This window comes from Capra hircus, chromosome 18, assembly GCF_001704415.2.
Source record: "Capra hircus breed San Clemente chromosome 18, ASM170441v1, whole genome shotgun sequence".
Lineage (NCBI taxonomy): Eukaryota > Metazoa > Chordata > Mammalia > Artiodactyla > Bovidae > Capra > Capra hircus.
This window is the reverse complement of record NC_030825.1, coordinates 39582811-39602838: the sequence shown is the minus strand read 5'-3', so window position 1 is coordinate 39602838 and position 20028 is coordinate 39582811. Positions and strand designations below refer to the sequence as shown.

The 20028-nt window shown below is 47.3% G+C and overlaps 1 protein-coding gene across 1 annotated transcript in view; it reads right to left on the bottom strand.

The window, feature by feature from the left end:
• The window catches only part of ZFHX3 (zinc finger homeobox 3), a 165097-nt gene that overhangs the window by 25409 nt on the left and 119660 nt on the right, over positions 1–20028 (bottom strand). The window contains exons 4-6 of the mRNA XM_018062220.1: positions 18924–19031; positions 1170–1303; positions 817–1017 (exon numbers count right to left, since the gene is read on the bottom strand). Of these exons, the coding sequence (XP_017917709.1) occupies positions 817–1017; positions 1170–1303; positions 18924–19031 (443 nt within the window). The remainder of the gene's footprint in view (positions 1–816; positions 1018–1169; positions 1304–18923; positions 19032–20028) is intronic.

The following is a 20028-nucleotide window of genomic DNA, read 5'->3' as shown; positions in this document are numbered from 1 at the left end:
TGGAAAGTCACACTTGCAGCACATAGCAGTTTCCCACTGGCTGCTAAAGTTCCCCTGACGCAGCAACAAGTGTATATTCCTCATGACGAAACATCACTGAGGACATACATTAGTATCACCTGCAGAATTTTGAAAAGTTTTCACATTATGTTATATTTAAATCTGTGTACTAATCTTCTGGGCCATGTCTACAGTGGCCACTTAGAGCCATGCCCCGCCAAGTATAGCAACTTCACGTTCAAAACGCAAAGCCCTTGTTCACGAATTGACACATGCTACCCAAATGAGCATCTTCCTGCCTTGAGAAGGAAAGCATCCACCCGAGGGACTCCCCTGTCACGGGGCTGCATTCCTAGAGTGGGAGAATCTGGGATCAAATCTCAACTTTGCCACCTAAAAGTGGCATTACAGCAATTAACTTCTCTGAGCCTCAGTTTCTTCAGCCATAATGTAAACGTGTCAACCCTTTTTTTAAACAGAGTGGCTGTGAGGATGAAATGAAACATAATGAATCTAAGAACAACCTAGAATATGACTTGCTCAGTAAAGGCCTGGAGAACCTGAATAACATCTTGCAGTTAACTCCCCCCAGGCCTCTGCATTTGGAGGGGAGAGGATGATGAGGGATGCTGAGAAACACAGAGCCTTTTGGGTCACCATCATGCTAAGACTAAGGTTGACAGTGGTCACAGGACCATCTTTGACATTTCCAGCTCTGTCCTGGCTCTGGCGTCCAGCAGCACAGCATCCTGTCCACGTCACAGTGCCACCCTTGACCCCTGGGGAGAGAAGAGGTGCTGCTCCTGGCCGCCTTACCGTCATGATGAGCTTCTCCACACAGTCGGGCGCCACGCTGTGTAGGTGGGTGAGGTGCAGCTGGAGGTGGATCTTGTTGTTGAGCATGTCCTGACAGAGAGGGCAGCGGAGCATGGGCTGCACCGAGTGCTGCGTCATGGCGTGCACGCGCAGCCGGTTGACGTCGGCATTGCTGTACTTGCAATAGGGACACTGGTACATCTGTGGGGGACACAGCCACCCGCCGGTTGACTTCTCAGTTCCCGCGGCAATAGTGTCTGTCCCATGCCTGCCCACCTGAGACTTCACTCCCCACCCCACTCCCCCCAGGTATCTGAAATACTCTCCCACAGCACAGCCCCTCCAAGCCTCACCTGCTCCGGCTTGGTTTCCTCTGATGTTTTTGGTCGCTTTGAAGAAAGAGGGGACTCTGAGCTACCTGGGAAGGAGATGCGTTTGGAGGTTGCGGGAGAATCTGTCAGCTCCTTCTCTGCTTGGCTTGATGATGCTGGAAGGAAAAGCAGAAGGTGTAATCCAGCAGCCAGGCCAGGCCAGCTCCCAGAGGGTGCATGCTGGGTGAGAGTCAACATTCATTCATAGCTCAGGGTGTTTGTGAAACACCCAAGTTAAAGAAGGATGAGCATCTGGATGGGTTTATCGGGCACGGTGGGAAAGAAGCAGGCATTGCTTTCCGTTGCCTATGAATTTCTGTCACTACACCACTTTAACAACTGAACACCAAGGAAAAAAGGTGAAGAAATGAACTAAAAAGCTTTGAGTTGGATAAACCTACATTCAGTCTATTCTGATCCCCCTCCCCACTGATCAAGACACAACCTGCTGGCTCATGAGGGTGGCTGGGGAAGTCTCACCAACTGCTCTACCAACCACGAGTCAACCCAGGAACCAGATAGACTCTCATAGATGTAATCAATGGTATGCTCCCAACTTTATTGTCACAGCTCTTGAAATCAAAGGAGACCTGATCAATGTGAACCAAAGCTTGATTTTTTGCATGTATCTGTTCACATGCAAAAAGTCAAGCTTTGGTTCAGCAACTTGCTTTTGGCAGGGAGACGTAACTTAAGAGCGGAACTAGGCAGGGCATGAATCCAACTTATAAACGAGCCAACGCTCCAGACACAAGAGTTTACTCAGAGTGGGTGGTTCAGAGAGAGAGTTTCCTATCTGCTGGCCCAGACCATGCCCTCTCACCCCCATGTCACCAAAAAAGACAAAACACTGACAACGGAGGAGGGCTACCTGAGGCTTAAGCAGCAAACAGTGGGCACAGAGCAGCGGCGGAAGGAGTTCTGTGAATCACAGAAAGAGACCTGCAAGATCTGGATGAGAAAACAGCTGGGCTAACAAGGTTTAACCAGGATAAATAAGCAGAGCTCCTCTCGCATAAACACAAATCCTCAAGTGATCAGATCTGGTTATTCTGAAACCTGGTCAGTAGCTTAAGGCTGGCCCTCTCACTTGTTTTGGATGGGGAACTCCATTTTTCAGAATCTCATTACAAGAGGCAAGAAGAAGAATCCTAAAAATGGTAGTGAGACAAGACATACCCACTGCCCGCTGCCCTCACTGAAAAATCATTTGACTCCACGTAGAGGCCATTGGTATGGAAAGCCTCATTTCTACTCTTCGGTCAGACTGCTTTCTGTCTCATCCGGTCTAGTTACCCAGGATGTGTTTCCAGCTTTGAGATTTGTTCTGACGTGGATACACAAGATGCTGTCATTACAGATGTGTGCTTTAATAAACAGTTGTAAAAAATCAATTTTGTTCATTAAAATCATAAGGCCACACAATAATTTTGAGGGGAAAAAAAAAGTGAAATGCAGGAAATATTCCAGGAAGTGGATGCTCTTCCCAGAATGCACATCTTGTGACCTTTAACCCCAGTATCTTGGTAACCTGGTCTACGTAAGTTCGTAGAACATCTATTATTTAAAAAGTACAAGGACAAGCATATTACATACAGACCCCTCCTCCTCCCAACACACACATTCATAACAGTACTTTAATCTGTCTCGAATCGACTTCAAACCCATTTTGCTCTTAATGGGAGTTATTCATTTTCACTTGAAAGGTAATACATGACGGCTGGATATTTAATGTGATGGACGGGCTGCCGATTAACTAGGTGCTGTAACATTCTAGTCTGGTTCCCCCATGGCCCACTTCCCATCTCCCAGACCCCCTCAGCCCTGATCCCTCGAAACCCTGTGTCATGGGTTTTAGACCTCTGAGTCTGCCTACACACTCCCACAATAAGAGTCTTTAATTAATGTTTCAGGGACTTGAGATCTTCCTTTCCCCAGAAGATTCCTTATTCTCCATCATTTTTCATTTTTGCTTACTGGTTGTCTTCCATGTGTTGGAGGCATTAGGTGATACTTCAGATGCCTGTTTGTTAGAGCCATCGTCCACCTTCCTCACTTCCACCTCCAGTCTGTAGGATTCAGGGCTTACAGTTAGGAAGGAGCTGCCGTATGGCTCTCCCTTCCTCTAGGGGCGAGCCAGGATACAGAACTCTCCTCTGAACACCCATCTCCGTCTTTTTAGTTAGTCTGCCTGACCTGAAACAACACTTGCTTTTAAAGGACTGTGATGCCACCTTGTCAGTGCCCTCCATCTATGCCACCCACCCCCTGCCCTGCCCAGAATGACTGTCAGCCCTGCAGTTGACGGGCAGTGTGATGAACAACTAGGAGGCTGAGACCACCAGACTCGTCTCACTCACTGAAAAAAGCAAACCCAGGGTAACCCAGTGCAGCATTAGTTTCCTCATATGACCAAAAGGTCCATCCTCTTCCTTCAGTGCTGAACGTGTGATGAATTGTGAAGAGGTTGCAGAGGTGAGGATTCTGGTTTCAGAAGCCACTCTTCTTTTCCCTTTGGATGAAGAGGGGAACTTTTATTATCTCCACCACCACCCCCCACCCCGCCACCGCCATTCTCTCATATTGCTCTGGGATTCTAAAGGCTTCCTTTGTATGCTCAAGCTAAGGAGTCCTTCTAAAGTGTTTTTAAAAAATAAAATCAGCACTCACTCGCTCATTCCTCTTTCTCTGGAGCAACACAGCAGCCCAGCTCTAATACAAAACCCTGCATCCACTGGTGTAAAAACTTCCAGGGCTTATCCCACTTCTGTCTGGGGCAATCTGCATTTTTATTAGATCAGATTTGTCTAGAAGTGGACGTTAGCCACCTAGGCTTCTTCTCTAAAGATAAACCCATGCATTTCTCATATCAGAGTCTGTTAACACCCAGTTACAATTCCACTGTGCATCCCTGGGTGATGTGGGGACTGCTCCAAAGAGTTAGGTTAACGAGGCTGACAGGCCTCCTCCCAGCCTGTCCCCAGACATTGAAATGCCAGTCCCTATCAAACCATGGTGCCAAAGCCTTTATAAAATTTCTGTAGATGGGCAAACAGCTGTGCAACTTCTCCATCAGCAGGCTGAAACAGGATTTACTCCTGGCCATGACAGTCTAACCTTTTCTCAAGCTGCTTCTCTCTGAACAACTTCTCAAGGGTCAGAGTCCTAAAGTCAGTTCCTACTTCCGTTCTGTCACTAGCATCCATTGTGGGCCATCAGTAAATGAGGTAGTACAAATACCAAAAGGAAAAGCAATGTGGTTTGAAGGCTTTCCAAAAGTCTAACTTAAAGTCTAAGAGATGTCACAAGTCTAGAGAAAACATTTTATTTGTTAAAAAAATTAATTCGTGGTCACTTGAAGGCCATTATGACATCACAGCAGTAAAATACAACATGCATCCAGAGACAAGCAGTGCCTGGAACCACTGGTTTATGCTGGTCACAGCTGGAAGGGTTACAACCTGTAGTGGCTTCTTCAACAAAGACAAACTGAACAGGAGTGGATGTTGGCCACCTGTTCAGTTAGCAGAACTGAACAGTCTAGATCTTTTACAAAAAGGCATGGTTAAGTAAACCATGGGACAGCTTCTTCCCTATTAGATGAGGTTACATATGATAGCTATGCAGCAATGTGGAAAAGTCCTTGAGAATGTCAATCTGAAGAAACAAAAAAGATAAAATGTGTATTATACCATGATACAGCTCTGTAAAAAAACAGGGATTAGGAAAAAGACCGAATGAAAATGATTGCTGTGTTTAGGTGATGGACCTAAATTTAGGTCATAGACCATTTCCCCATTTCGTCATGCAGTTATATTATTTTTAATATTGTAATTAAAGTGTTCAGAATTTAAATTCAACTGTCCATGAAAATGTGGATATTTGGATCCATACTGTGCAAAACCTCGGGTGGTATTTTTTATTTTGCCGGTTAAAGCAATTTTTCCTCATTTTGGCAGCTGTGTCATATGAAAATATGTGTTAAATCTCAATGAATCTTCCATAGGCAACATGCTGGGCTCCTGGCACTTCAAAAGGTTTAAAAACATGGCCAGGAATCACGCAGGTGCATGCGCCGTGGATGACATACTCTGTAAAGCCAGGCAAGAGGGATGCTGGGACAGTGAAATGCTGGGTCAGATCCCAACCACAGCCTGACAGTGTGAGCTGTGGCTTCCTTACCATGCAGACTTTCGCAGGCATGAACAAAACACTTGGTCAACTTGTCAGGGGTTGAGGTTGCCCCACCCAACTGACTGGTGAGGCACAAAAAGGACCTGCACGTGGTGGTTATGGAGGACACAAAATTCAAAATCAATTCTGGGCCGAAAGCCCCCATTCCCCCTTAAACTGGGATGTGCTGGCCACTGTAAGAGAGAGACGGGTGCTGAGGGAGGCAGACCTGATTGATGACTCTCTGTTTTATTCTCTGAGGTTCCTCTACATTCCAGGCAGAAGAATTTCATTTCAAAGGGAAAGACAGTAGTCACTGCATGGCTTCCTGAGGAAAAACTAAAACCACTTCTGTGACATCAACAAACAGGTATTCTTTGTTTGTAACATATCTGCTTCAGTTCAGTTCAGTTCAGTCGCTCAGTCATGTCTGACTCTTTGCAACCCCATGAATTGCAGCACGCCAGGCCTCCCTGTCCATCACCAACTCCCAGAGTTCACTTAAACTCATGTTCATCGAATCAGTTAAGCCATCCAGCCATCTCATCCTCTGTCGTCCCCTTCTCCTCCTGCCCCCAATCCCTCCCAGCATCACAGTCTTTTCCAATGAGTCAACTCTTCGCATGAGGTGGCCAAAGTATTGGAGTTTCAGCTTTGGCATCATTCCTTCCAAAGAACACGCAGGGCTGATCTTCAGAATGGACTGGTTGGATCTCCTTGCAGTCCAAGGGACTCTCAAGAGTCTTCTCCAACACCACAGTTCAAAAGCATCCATTCTTCGGCCCTCAGCTTTCTTCACAGTCCAACTCTCACATCTGTACATGGCTACTGGAAAAACCATAGCCTTGACTAGACGGACCTTTGTTGGCAAAGTAATGTTTCTGCTTTTGAATATGCTATCTAGGTTGGTCATAACTTTTCTTCCAAGGAGTAAGCGTCTTTTAATTTCATGGCTGCAGTCACCATCTGCAGTGTTTTTGGAGCCCCCCAAAAATAAAGTCTGACAGTTTCCACTGTTTCCCCATCTGCTTAGGGAGTGTTTAACCTAAAAGTAATTACTTAAAAATTTACTTCTCCTGTCATATTAATTAGAGGGAGCAAGGAGCAGAAGAGAGGTGATCTGAATTCAAGCAAGTTTTATTTGCAGTTTTGAAGACATGGTCTTACTCTGTTCTAAGCACACAGAATAATTAAAACAAGCCTAGTAAAGGGCTTCAGGCAGGAGGTGACTAACTGTGAAGAATAGGCAAGAATAATATCATGTAGGGGGCTTATCAAGTGGTCAGGTACGGTAGAAATACACAGCCCCTTCAACTTGACTTGATAAAACCACTTTTATAGAACAAATTCTAACCCAATTCCAATCCTCACTAGTAAACTAAAATCCAAGTCACTGAAATTTTGGTGGCAGAAAGCTTCAGAGTTGTACTCACGAGACCGTGGACAGCCTGCAGACTTTCTCACCTAGTGAGGTGGCTGTACAACTCAAGCCAAGGAGGGCAGGGATTTGCTGCCTCCTGAAAAAGAAACCTGAAGAAAAACTGGCAATGGAACAGAAATGGAACCTTATAGTACGCAGTGTTGGGTTTTCTCTAGTCATTACCCAAGACATTGACTCGTCCTCCAAGATAATCGAAAGTACCAGAAATTTTAGTTTCATGAGCAAAATTCACCTGCTCGTCACTCACCACATCAGTGGTGGTGTTTGCATGGTGGACATTCTCTGTCACAGGCCTGCACTTGGCCAGAGTCCTCCCTTGAGGAGACCAGGGCCTGTGCTGAGCGTCCACACTGCTGGACATCCATCTGCTTGCCATCTTGCCACCTGCTTGCAATTGCCTCCCCAGAGCAGAGGCTAGGGTTTCGTGTCGCGTCTTCCACCGTGGTACTACACTTGATAAGTGGCCAGAGATCTGGCTAAACTCTCTCCCTTTCCTGCTGTAGAGAACGATGGTTCCTCTAAGGGGTCTGCTCTGCTGCCAACTTGGTCGTTGAACATGCACAGCTCCCTTCTGCCTCCAGCCGAGCGCTTAAAGTCATTTCAAAGAGGAATTGGGAGTCTATGAGATAAAGGTGAGCACTGGCACAGCCAGCGGGGGTCTTCACGCTCATTTCCTCCCTTCTTGGCATGGTGGAAGTGGTGTTCACCAAAGTGCCAACCCTTTTCCTTCCGGTGAAGGCCTGGGAGGCTGCCTGAAGTGTCATCCTTGTGAAAGACCAAAGGCAGCCACCACCCCCACTTCTCAGCCATCAGACTCTAAGCTAAAGCACCACTGACAGCCCCTCCATCTAAACTTCCATCTCCCAAACCAGCAACATAATGGAGGAGCCAATTAAATGATTATTAATTCATGCTACTTTCCGTAAGCCAGAGGTTCTCATCGCCTTGTGTTCCGTAAACCAGCTTGCCACCTGCCCCAGAAATTTACAGCAGTCTTTTCTATCTATCTCCATTGACTAAGGAGAAAAAAACCACATTCGTACAACTCCAGACTTGATGCTTGAGTTTGAGATAATGACCCCAGCACACTAGTCACAGAAGCTTCACCAGACCTGAAAATGGTCATTCGGCTCATAACAAAAATGCAATGCAAGGGGCAGTGAGCTCTCTCCACAGCCAACCACCCAGCTTTTCAGAGGCCCCGCACTCCCCTCTAGAAAGCAGAAGTGCACGGCTTCCAGAGGACGCTCTGTGCTCCTCACTGTCGTTGGCTCGGGGCCGCTCTTGCCATCTGCTTGCAATTCCCTCCCCAGAGCAGAGGCTAGGGTTTTGTGCTCCATCTCCTGCGGAGCTACTACACTTGATAAATGGCCAGAGATCTGGCTAAACTCTCTCGCCTCCCTACTATAGCGAACGACGGTTCCTCCAAAGGGTCTGCTCTGCTGCCAACTTGGTTGTTGAACATGCACGGTTCTCATTCTGCCTCCAGCCGAGCACTTAAAGTCATTTCAAAGAGGAATCAGCAGACTGTGTGAGGCGAAGGTGAGCACTGGCACAGCCGGTGGGGGTCCTCAGGCCCTGGCCAGCGCCCTTCCCCAAGAACTCTGTCCTAGAGTCCAGCCCGGTGAGGTGAAGAGCCTTCTATTCAAAACACAGTCCCAGTCTGAGTAACTGCAGGCTACGCTGCTTCTGTACATCTCTAGATAGAGAAGTTCAGACACCTACTCAAAAAGGGAGACGAGCACACCTAGGTACCAAGACACAGGCCTCATGGACTCATCACGTATAGCTTCCTGTTTCCATGGAGCATTTCAAAGAAAGCTTGAGTTCTACTACAGATGGGTGTGACTGCTGCTGGGGAATGGCTCATTAGTTTTCTCCACCAGCTCGAAGGTGAACCAGATAGCTCAGCACTTTGAAAACCCAGAAACTCTTTGCTATTGCTATTTTGATTTTTATTTGGAAATATAGATTCATAGGGAGTTTCAAGAATAGTACAGGGAGGTCTGTTCCCCCTTCACCAAGTGTTACTTTTTAACCAGGGTTGAGAGAAAGAGTGCCAGGTCTCTGATCACTCCTCATCATGACCACGTCTCCCCCCTCCCATTCCTACAATCTAGATTCCATTGGCCAGACCAGAACTCGTGTCTCCTCTGCACTTCTATCTTATAGGAAAGCTTAGTCCCTCCCTCATAAGCCGAGGACTCAGAGGTCTGCCATCCAGCTAAAGGAGAAATAGGTCTCAAACTTCACACCTGTCACAGAGACCAGAGCCCCAACATTCTCAACTTCAAATGAGCCCCAGAAATCCCCTGGAAAACTTGCTAAAAGGCAGCCCCCACCCCCTGGAACAGGTCTGATTCAGAGAACCTGCATTTCCAGTAGGTTCCCAGGCGATGCCGATGGTCCCACCACATTCTTGAGAACCACCATCAGAGCTGAAGCTCTCTGTAATCGGCAGGGATCATACCACTTTCTCGGCTGGACTAGAATGAAATACGGGGGTCTGGCAGGTGCGGGCAATCAGGGAGTCCACTTTCAAATGATTCTTGCTGCAAATGATACTCTCATCATCCACACGTGGGGATGAGAGCTGGGCCTGGTCTCAAAGCTTGATGTTTTCCCCCTCAGGCCAAAGGTGAAAGATTAAATATGGCTGTCCCTCAGGGAATGTGCCTGCTCTAAGCCAACACAAACACACTTTCAAAGCCAGAAAATCAGAAGGAGTAACCTCCACATGTTCTGTCAGCTGTGTAACCCAGAATGACGATAGGCTGCCTTGCTATCAAAGTCTCGGTCATTCCACATGTCCTGGAGAACCTTCGTGAACAGGACAAACACCTCTAGGATCTCTCCACTCTGCAGAAGGAGGCAGCATCTTTTTGGTCTTGGCACGTGTGGGCCACACCAGCCAAGGCTCCCTTGGCTTGGACCCTGGGAAGGGTGCAGAGGCCCCCCCTGGCCCCCGTGTCATCAAGTCAGCACTCTGGGAACAGGTGTCATGCCACGCTCTCCCAGCAGGCAGCCAGGGTGCGATGGCGAGTCCATGCTGAGTGCCGGCTGCTGTGGCTTGTCTCCATCTTCAGGGAAAAAACTGTGCTAAGTCCCACATCAGAGGCATCAATCTGCTGTACTAATTCCATGTTGAAATATGCTTAAGGCTGCTTAACTACACTGATTTGCGCTCCCAAAAGGCCATCCCACAATTCAGTTTCAAGATACCTTGCACCCTCTGTGTCAAGTTTCTGAATGAACCACCAGTCAAAACAGAGCCACCAGCCACCACTTCGTTTAGACCAACAGCAGCTGTCAGGGTACTTAACAACTTCTGAGCCTGGGGCTGCCACCTGGAGCCTGGCTTGGGCCAGCAGACAGGGATGAAAGAGGCCAAGACCAAATTCCTCACTTAGCAGTATCAAATCCGTCTGCCTGCCTCTGGGCTCTGGTCAGCTCTGCCCATCTTCTCCCGGCAGAGCCCGCTGGGCTGTGCACAGATGCCCCCTGCAGCTGTGGTCACGGTGCCCAGTTGGGGGCACCTTGGGCTCTGCATCACCACTCTGTCCTCTGGCTTCACTACAGATTGTGACAACCATGGACTTGGGAAAAAACTAGAACAGGGAGAACCTTGGAGACACTTGAACTGACAGCAGAAAGTCCAGAGGTGTGAGATGTAGGTCAAAACAGGAGGCGATGTGGGTCATGCTGGGACCAGACCACAGTTAATTAACAAGCTCATCCCACCAGTATCAGATCCAACCTTAATGAGGTTAGTTAGGGCCTCTGAGCCCCAACACAGCACAGGCTCCCAGAGACCAAGCTAAAAGGATACCCTTCCAGGTTCCTTCTCCATTTCAAACCTATCTTCATCTTCATAAGATACTTCACTAAATTTTAAGAGGCGGCACTCGTGTAACACACACAATCTGTGTCCAGCATAGTGACAGATACAAAGAGCCCCGCACTTCAGTTCTCTGCCACACACACCCCCCCGCCCCCCATCGCCGATGAATCAACGTGCCTGGGACCCACCAAGGATTGCTCTTGGTTCGTCCAGGTTTGGCAGGAGTTTGACAATCTGCGCTGGAGGAGAAAGACATTGACTCAGATCCCTGGAAGGACTGAAAAATGGGAATAGCAGTCCACTTTACCCTGTGGCTTTCAAATACTGGCAGCCTGGAGATGTCACCCCCCTGGAGTTTGTACAGCAGGGGCGGGGGAGCCCACACTGAACACTGCTCCTCACTCCCCACCGTGTCCCCCAGCTCAGTTTATGCACAGCCTCCAAGGGCCCAGAAGGGACAAGGTGTGTGAAGGGGTGGGGCAGATGGCTCGAGGGCACCTGGGGGGACTCCTTGAGAACTCTTGTCTTCCCCGGCCAAGTTTTCTTTACACAAAGGTACCAGCCCCCCTGCTAAGGAACAGAGCTCACGGTCTGCAGGGCTGCTATGACCTGGCTGGAGTCCTGCTGTGTGAACTTGGGCATTTCAACTGACTACAGTGGACTTCCAGCTCCACGTCTGACGGTGGGAGGACAGCGTCCAATGACAGGGCTTCCGGGAGGCCAGGAGGAGAGATGAGGCACATGAAGCCCACCAGAGCCAAGCACATGGTGAGAGTACAAACATTTGTTACGATGGGTTTCATCTTTAGAAGCATCTCTAGGGAATAATACAGGTGCGCGGACAGCCATGGAACCACAGGGTGAGGACAGAGGCCTGGCTTTGAGGACAAGCACAGGCATCCTACATCCACCTTTTCTGTAAATCGATGCAGGAGAATCCTACTCCCCCTGTGGGCTTAATATCTAAAAGGCATAAAACCAAATAACCTGCACTTGAAAATGTTTATGGTTATGCTATTTCACCAGCTGATTGTTAATGAAATATTCAGACGTATTAAGCACTTGCTAGGAAATTATAAAAATGCATATGTGGGGTTGGGGACAAGTGAACAGGTAGAGCACAGAAGATTTTTAGGGCAACAGAAACACCCTGTAGGATATTATAGTGACAGCCGTATGTCCAAACCCACAGAATGTATGTCAAGAGTAAATCATAAGGTGAACTGTGAATTCTGGATTATTAGGGTAGATCAGTGTAGTAGGTCCTTCATTGGTTAAAAAAAAAAGTGCATCCTGGTGAGTGACGTTGATAATGGGGGAAGCTATGATTGGAGATGGGGCAGAGGGTATATCAGAAATCTCTGTACCTCTCAATTTTGTTGTAAACCTAAAGCAGCACTAAGAAATGTCTTTAAAAAACAAAACACACACAAAAATATGAATGAATGCCATGTGCCCCTAACCATAAAGAGCTGACAATTCTGCCTGACAACTAGAGAAACAGGATCTTCAAGTCTTCTCCAATCTTCATACAGTTAAGAGAACGCTCCTATGTCATATGGTTCTTCAGCTTTATAATCCAGGGAATATACTCTGACCCAGAAGGCAAATCACCATTTGATCACAAATCTGACAGCCAGGACTTCCCCACTGATGAGTTTTGGTTCTCTAGCCTGATAAACAAAGATAATGTTGCACCTGGGGAAGAATGTGAGACCCTAACGAAAGTGCTCTGACATCCCCTGAGAAAGGCACTGCAGTGTGTTTTGTATTTTTAGATCATGGTCATGATTCTAGTAACTGAGATGCTTCCCCTATCAGGACACCACCAAACACTGAAACAAAGCAGGAAGATTAACATGGCCAAGTTGCAGGAATAATAGGCAAGCCTATAAGTTATTTTCTACAGCCATGAAAACAATCTACTCCTTCAACTCCAGGTTCACTGCCTTCTAACTATGCCTTGACAATTCTCATCACACCATTACCACAGTTATATGCTTGCACATGACGTCCTTTCTAGAAAGTGAGTTCCAACTACTTTTTTTTTTTCATATCCCACATCTGCACAAAGAGTATTTGCTCAGTTGATGTGGTGTCTCTCTCTCTTATGACTTTATATAAATTCTCAAAGCTGAGACCTTTGAATTACTGGAATTCAGGCAAGTCCAGATATACGCCATACCCTGTATCTATTTTTGCTTCTCAACATAAAAATAGTTCAAATGGTTTGTTTTCAACTGTGAGACAGAAATCTGCCTGCAGTGACTTAAGCCTTCAAGTTATACTGAAAGTGGCCTGGAATAAAAAAAAAAAGAGGGTGGAGGAAGGGAAAAGCTGACTTGGTCACACAATTCCCATCTGCGTGTGGAAATGTAAAACCAAAAATGGATTCCGTCGGCAAGGATGGGAACCACAGCAGGGCCATGCAAGCCAGGCTCCCAGCACTCCCTCTCATGTACCCTACTGCAAAGACCAATTTATTTTAGGGCCAGGTGAAGAGATGGAACCAGATTCTGAAAGGACACAGAATTAGACCAAAATGATTTTCGTAGAGGTGGTGAAGGGCCTGGTTTCCAGCCCGCAACAGGTCTGGGACACGGGGATCCACTCAGAGGTGACACAAGAGTCTCCAAAGATTCCCCCAGGGATATCGTCATCACCGGCTCTGACAGTTTGTGTGACGTGCCCAGTGACAGGGGCCAGGTGACAGCAACAGTGTTGTTTTTGTCACTCAGTCACAAAGTCACGTCCGACTCTCTGCAACCCCAAGAAAGGCCTACCACAGAAAAAAACTAAGGGGCTGTGTGGACTCTTAATCCACTCCTGATCCATGCTTTCTCCACTACCTGGAAACCAGGAACATCCTCGCAAATTACGAGCATTCTGACCTTAGAAATGAAGATTCTCCAAGATTCTGTACCACTGTACAACTGTCCCTCCTCCATTCACAGTTTTAAGAAGTCCCAGAAACACAAGAATCCACTGAGTCCAAACCGGCTGCTTTACAAACCGTGAAATGGAGGTCCAGAGACGAGAGGTCACATAACTAAACATTGGCAGAACCAAGGCAGTGAGCCCCAGGCTTCTGCCTCCTGGTAGCACAGAGCGATTCCTCTCAGCACATACCTCCTTTTGTCTTTATGAACTCAATTTTTTTTTTTTTTTTTTTTTTAGTATTGTTTCAGCCTCTTTCCTTTCTCTGCCACAGATTACATTTCAGCCACTCAGTTCCCCATACAATGGCATTCCTATTTATACAAAGCTGTAAACAACAGCGAGAAGAGGGGGAGGGCTGGTAATAGAGTTCCACCAGGATGTGCCTGACCTGCTTTTTTTCAACTTCAGTAATTAGAAAGGCAGTGGGTCTGCAGGAATTATTCATACGCAGCAAGAGCCGTACACTATACATTTATGTTAAACATGTCAAATCCGATTGAAATCATGCCTGCCAGCACCATATTCCATAAACACACTTTTTCCCAACAGCCGTCCAGACCTTGCCAGCCCATTAATACCCCCCTTTAATAGCAATCTTCCATAGATTCAAATCAGGGATGCTCCGCTGCACTAATTGCTGTGTGTTAGGTGAGCATCATGGATTGAAAAAAATTAATAAAATAAAATCCCTTCAGGCCATTCCCCTTGAAGAGCAAAGCTCTAGCTACAATTCTAACTCCAAATGTTACAAAAATGCAAACATGAACTTCAGTAAGGGATTTCTGAAGTGTTACCATGTTGTCATTTTAAGTTGGATTGTTGCCCCATCTTTTGTTTGTTTGTTTGTTTAAAGCGCTAATACCCCCAATCATCCTGTCTCAAATTAGCTTAACTAGACCCAGCCTACTGCTCCAAGTCTGGAAACCATGGCGGCTACAAGATTTAAATAACCATCCTGCCATGATTCTTTGCCAAGAGTTCAATTTTTTCTCCTAATTATTGGTGATAAAGCATCACATTAATTGTATATCACTTAATTTATAGCAATTAATGATTGATTGGATAATCACTGCATTAATTATTGTTCAGTTGCTGACACTGGGGGCTCTTCAGTCTACAGCACGCACTTTCAAATCCACACTGCTGAAAGAGAACAAGCGATCACTTTCACATTGTAAAAGAGAAAACCACAGAGTTGGATGGTGGAAATGGCTGTGCATTAGGCTCTGCTTCAAAGACCCTTCCTGCATGCTCCAGGGACCCAGAGGAGTGCTTCACACTTGCCTTGAGTAGATGTGACTCTCAAGTATTTACCAAGGGCTTGTCCATGTGCCACCACATCCCATCATGAAACCCAGGTTCCGGCTGGTGGGTGTCACTTGTCTGTGTTTTCAAGGGGAGGCATCCAAGCCTCCCAAAGGCCAAGGTCATTCACTAACTGGTGGGCTTCCTGACTCCAAACCTACAGAGGTCTTTCCATTCTACCAACCTGCTCTCAGACTGAGCATCACGCTCTTACTACGAGGCACATTCATGGCCGGCAGCCCCACTCAAGCTGAACGCACAGGTGGCGGTCATGTTGCTGTTTCCCACTGCACCACTTTAGAAGAGTGAGTGTTGCTCTCTACACTCAGAAGGGGGGTAAAAACTGGATCAGATGGGTAGACTGAAAAAGCATTTTTGGAGAGGAGAATAGGAAACTCAGCACCCTATATCAGAAATATATGGAAGAGCCCATATGCAAAACCATCTGTATGCCTTCTGGCAACTTGCTGAGCTCCACGGGACTCCACTTACTTATCTGGAAAATGGTGGAAGGGGGCACAAGGGAGTGGGTCCTTCCAGTATCTATTGTATTTCACAGAGTAGGGGGTGAGAATCAAAGGAAATAACGTATATAAGGCAGTGCTGCCTAACTTCCTCACAAGGCAGGACACACAGAAAACAATGGCAAGTCAGTATCAGCAGATGAAGGCACACGTGCCCCTGGCCTGAGCGTGGCCCCAAGGGGCCACCCAAGGGCGGTGGAGATGGGTACCTGTGAGCCTTTCACCGGCTGGGCGTGACGCTGGAGACCAGTGCCTGCCTCACAGTTACAGCTTAACATAGCCTGAGGAGTAACTGGAAAGTGCTGGGAAAACTGGGGCACAGTCTTTCAGGGTCAGTTTTGCTCCTCCTGAGTATCTGTACGGCTGATATGCTAGCTGCTAGCCACAGGCTGTTGAAATTTAAGTTCGTTGAAATGAAATAAAATGTAAAGCTGAGCTAGCTCCTCTGTGGTACTAGCTATGTGTCAAGTACTCAACAGCCATAGGTGGCCAGTGGCTGCTGTATTGTACAGTGCAGACGCAGAGCATCTTTATGGACACAGGAAGTTCCCCGCGACCTCGCTGATCTGGAGTAACACTGTTTGATGACTGGGCATTCCTGTGGAGTGTTACACTCCCTGAAGGCAAGGCTTATAATCTCAAGGAAACTGGGATCAGTGGGACTCTGCTCAGTGCCCGGCACGCGGTAGGGAACCAACCACTGACTGTGGGATTGATGCCCCCGTGATTCAAGTCTCTCTTCTGCTTGTCTTGCTGCCGCTCAAGGTAAAAGACCTGATTCCTCAAGGAAAGAAGCTCACCAAACATCAAAAAGGAAATCAGGAGTCCCATCCCTAAGTAAAATAACAAATTTTAGTAAAGATTATCTGTTCCTGTGCAAACCCTTGAATTACATAATCAATAGCTGAGAAAATGCCAATTATCCAGGCCCATTTCAAATATGACTAATCTGCATCCTGAGCAGCCACTAATCAACAGGACAAATTGTGAAATCTCTACTTATTTATTTGCTGGGAGGAAGCACTCCCCATCATATTTAATCAGAGAGGAACAGCTCAATTTAGGGAGTAAATGGAACAAACAGACATTTTTTATAAAATACTAAGGATCCCAAAGAAAGCTCAGGAGAGGCTGCTGGCACCTGTATTGATCCCAAGATCAAATTGGCCCAACGCACCTTAATAAAGCCTGTCATTACACACACAAACAACAAAGACAGTTTTAAGCTTCAGGTCAAGAGAGAATCGTTTGCAGGAGTCACGGAATAATTTTCCCTTCTTTCTTTACTTCTGTGCTACTGGCAACATGCATCTCTGAGTTATTCATTCTGCCTCTGTCTTAGAGAGTATGGCCTGTTGCTTGAATGACTGAATGAGAAAGCAGAGTCTTATTAAAGACAGTGGCACTTTTCAGTGCTTATTTCCAGTCTTCATATAGTCTCATGACCACCCGGCATTGTCCACCAGTCCAGTGAAGGCATACTCCTATTGAATTACAAATACTCTGCTGTTTGTTGCTGTTCAGTTGCTAGGTGGGGACTCTCTGCGTCCCCACGAACTGCAGCATGCCCAGCTTCCCCATCCTTCACCATTTCCTGGAGTCTGCACAAACGCATGTCCATTGAGTCGCTGATGCCATCCAGCCATCTCATCCTCTGTCTCCTCCTGCCATCAGTCACTCTGAATGAGATTTAATGGAACTGCCCTCAACAAAGGTTACCCTAACCTGCCCTAAGGATCAGAGAAGCTCACACCAAGTGCTCGCCTGGCACACAGTAGGAGCTTTGCAAATGGTTCCATTGTTCTCTCAGGGTCCTTTGCTCACAGAATGCAGGAAGCATGTACCACCTGCCGTTTGCACAAGCACGCTAAATCCTATGCTACTTCCCCCAGCTTCTCAAAACAACTGCCTGGCAACAGTTCTACATTCAAATGGGAGGATCCGAAGAGAGCCAGAACATCCCAGGGGCAGGATTAGAAACCAGGCACCCAAATTGTGAAAACAAAGGATGGACTGGCCTGGACGGCAACTCAAGACTTCAGACTGTGTCTGCAAAATCCCCCTAACCCAGCTCACTTCCTCCGGGCAGATGTGTGTCAGCCAAGTCTGTGTAGACCTCATCTGAACATTACAGCAGAGTCTGGGATTCTGACCCCTGGGAGGCACACAGGACAACCCTCCCCGCATGCTCAGGGCCTCCGAGTGTGGATGCCCATCCCCTAGTCCCTGGTCCTACCTTCCAGACCGTCCTAGGGGGCTCGCCCTGGCCCTCGGCTTTAGCATGAGCACAGGCCTCTGGACACCACAGTGCCCAGTGCAAAGGGGGAGGATGTGCAGCAGGGAAGGGAAAACCCGCCCAGGAACAGGACAGTGACATCCCTTGATGCCCAGACGCTGTCACACTCGAACTTCTCTCTTCTAGGCTGAAAGCCCCGATTCCTTCAGCCTCTTCTCAGGTGGTATTGCTCAGCTTTCAGTCATTTTCATTGCTCTCCCCTGGCCTCCCTCCAAGATTCTGTATCTTGTTTAAATAGTAAAGGCCAACACTGAACGTGATTTAAGAACAGTCATGCCTGGAAAAGTAACAAAGGCCCAACCAATACGGACTCCAGAAGGCAAATATTTTCTCAAAAGAAAAAAAAATCGAAGTATTACAATATTAATAATGGAAGGCAGTAAGAACCAGGTTGACCAAATACAATGATTTCTGTGGCTTGTCACATCACATCCTCTAATTACGGTGGTGTTTCTGGGAGACGTCTCTGGCCTGATAAGTCTTCTCAGAAACCATCTGCTCCTCCTCAAAAAAGAACCAAGATTTTCCTCTAAGTCTCAGCAAGTCTCTCCCTCGATATAGAAACCCTGTCATCCTGAGAGAAGGCCACTCCCCACTTCTCTCAACAGCACCTTTTCCAGAAACAGCACTTCCTTTCCTAACTTCTTCCATTTCCTCTGCTTTTGCTTAGACGTCCCCCTGCCTCCCCTTTGGGCCAAGGCAGGACACCAGGGATACAAAGAGGCTGCCTAGGACCCCAAATGTAGGATGAAGCCCACCCTCCACACTGCTGATTCCTTAGACACTTGGGGGTGACCCTGATTAAGTTCCACGTGGCAAGTCCCTCCACTCGGTTTGTGAGCAGTGTGGGACAGGGCCCCAGACCTTCCATGGCGGAAGAATCACACCAAGGGAAAAAACAACAACAGGGAGGAGGTGTGAAGGAAACGTGACCCCAAAACACAGCAGCCCCAGGACAGCGCCAGCCACCCGGATGCCTGCTCAATCAGTAAGCTGGCTCTGTGGCCATTTCAAGCAACTTTTAAAATTCCTTAATAAAACGTAATAGGAGAAGGAAGGTGACCACTGCAACAGAGCAAGAATACAATCCTTTTCCCACCCGCAGAGAACCGGCCGAGCCGTTCCGAGCGAGCCGAGGCTGCGCCTGCCCCTGGCCTGTTTGCCGCCCTCCTCCAGGAGAGGAACATGGGGGCTGGAGGGCAGCCACACACGCTACCTGTCCACTTGCTCTGGTCCTTCTCGCCTCCACTCTCCTGGTCTTTAGCGAGCTCCTCGGGATCAGCAGCCGCTTCACTGGGCCCTTCAACATCTTCAATGGCTTCTTCTGCAAGAGAAGAAAATGAAAACGTCAAGGACTAAAAGTAGACAGAAGATGGAGGACTCTTGGCTGCTACTCCAAAGAAGTACCCGCCACAAAACGCAGGCAGCCAACGACTGTCCCCCAGCCACACAGTGAGCCCCGAGAGGCCGGCTGCACTAGGGATGCACGGTCTGGGGGCGGTGGTGGGAACTTTCCTTCCCGCTCACTGGCAGGAGACTGCAGCTTGGTCTAGACGTGCAGACACTCGGTATTCTGAGATGGATTCCAAATACCTCGTTTGAGCTTTTCTTATTGAAAAGCCAATCCTGTTGAGGAAATAACTCCAACTGAGTTCTGAAATCACATGCAAGTCTTTAACACTTGCAGATGCAAAAAGTGCCACAGGCTTGCTTCTTGCCTAGCTCTGACCACACTGAGAACTGGCATTGAACTAGACCTTGCATAAGGCTTCGTGGTGCCTGAGCACCTGCCAGATTGTGGTGGGTTTTTTGTTGTTTTTTTTTTACAGTCATTCATATTCTGAAGAGTCACAGAATATCAGTGATATGATTTCATCAGTGTGCAGAGGTCCAGGAAACAAACATCTATGGGTTCGCCAGGCATCAGTGGCGAGAAGCTAGATCTGTAGAGAAAGGGAAACAATTCCTTATCCAAATCATACACTCCTGTTTGAAGTCATTCCATTCTTCACCCGCCACTGGCTTAAAACAAACCAAGGAAATTCTCTCCAGCTCAACACACACTATTTCAGTGAAGGAAAAAGAATGGTCGTTTCCAACATGAGGTTAATCACAAAGTAAAATGCCACTCGCTTGCCGAAGTGGGGATGAAGAGGGTAAAATACTCTGGATGCTGAGGGAAAGGAAGTGGGGCATCTTTAACTTGTTCTCCTGGCCCTATGGACCATTATTTAAAACATTCAATAAGAACAGGCTAAATGAATGAATAAGGCGAGCAAACCAAAGTAGGTTGATGATGAAATCGTTAGACTTTGAAAAGC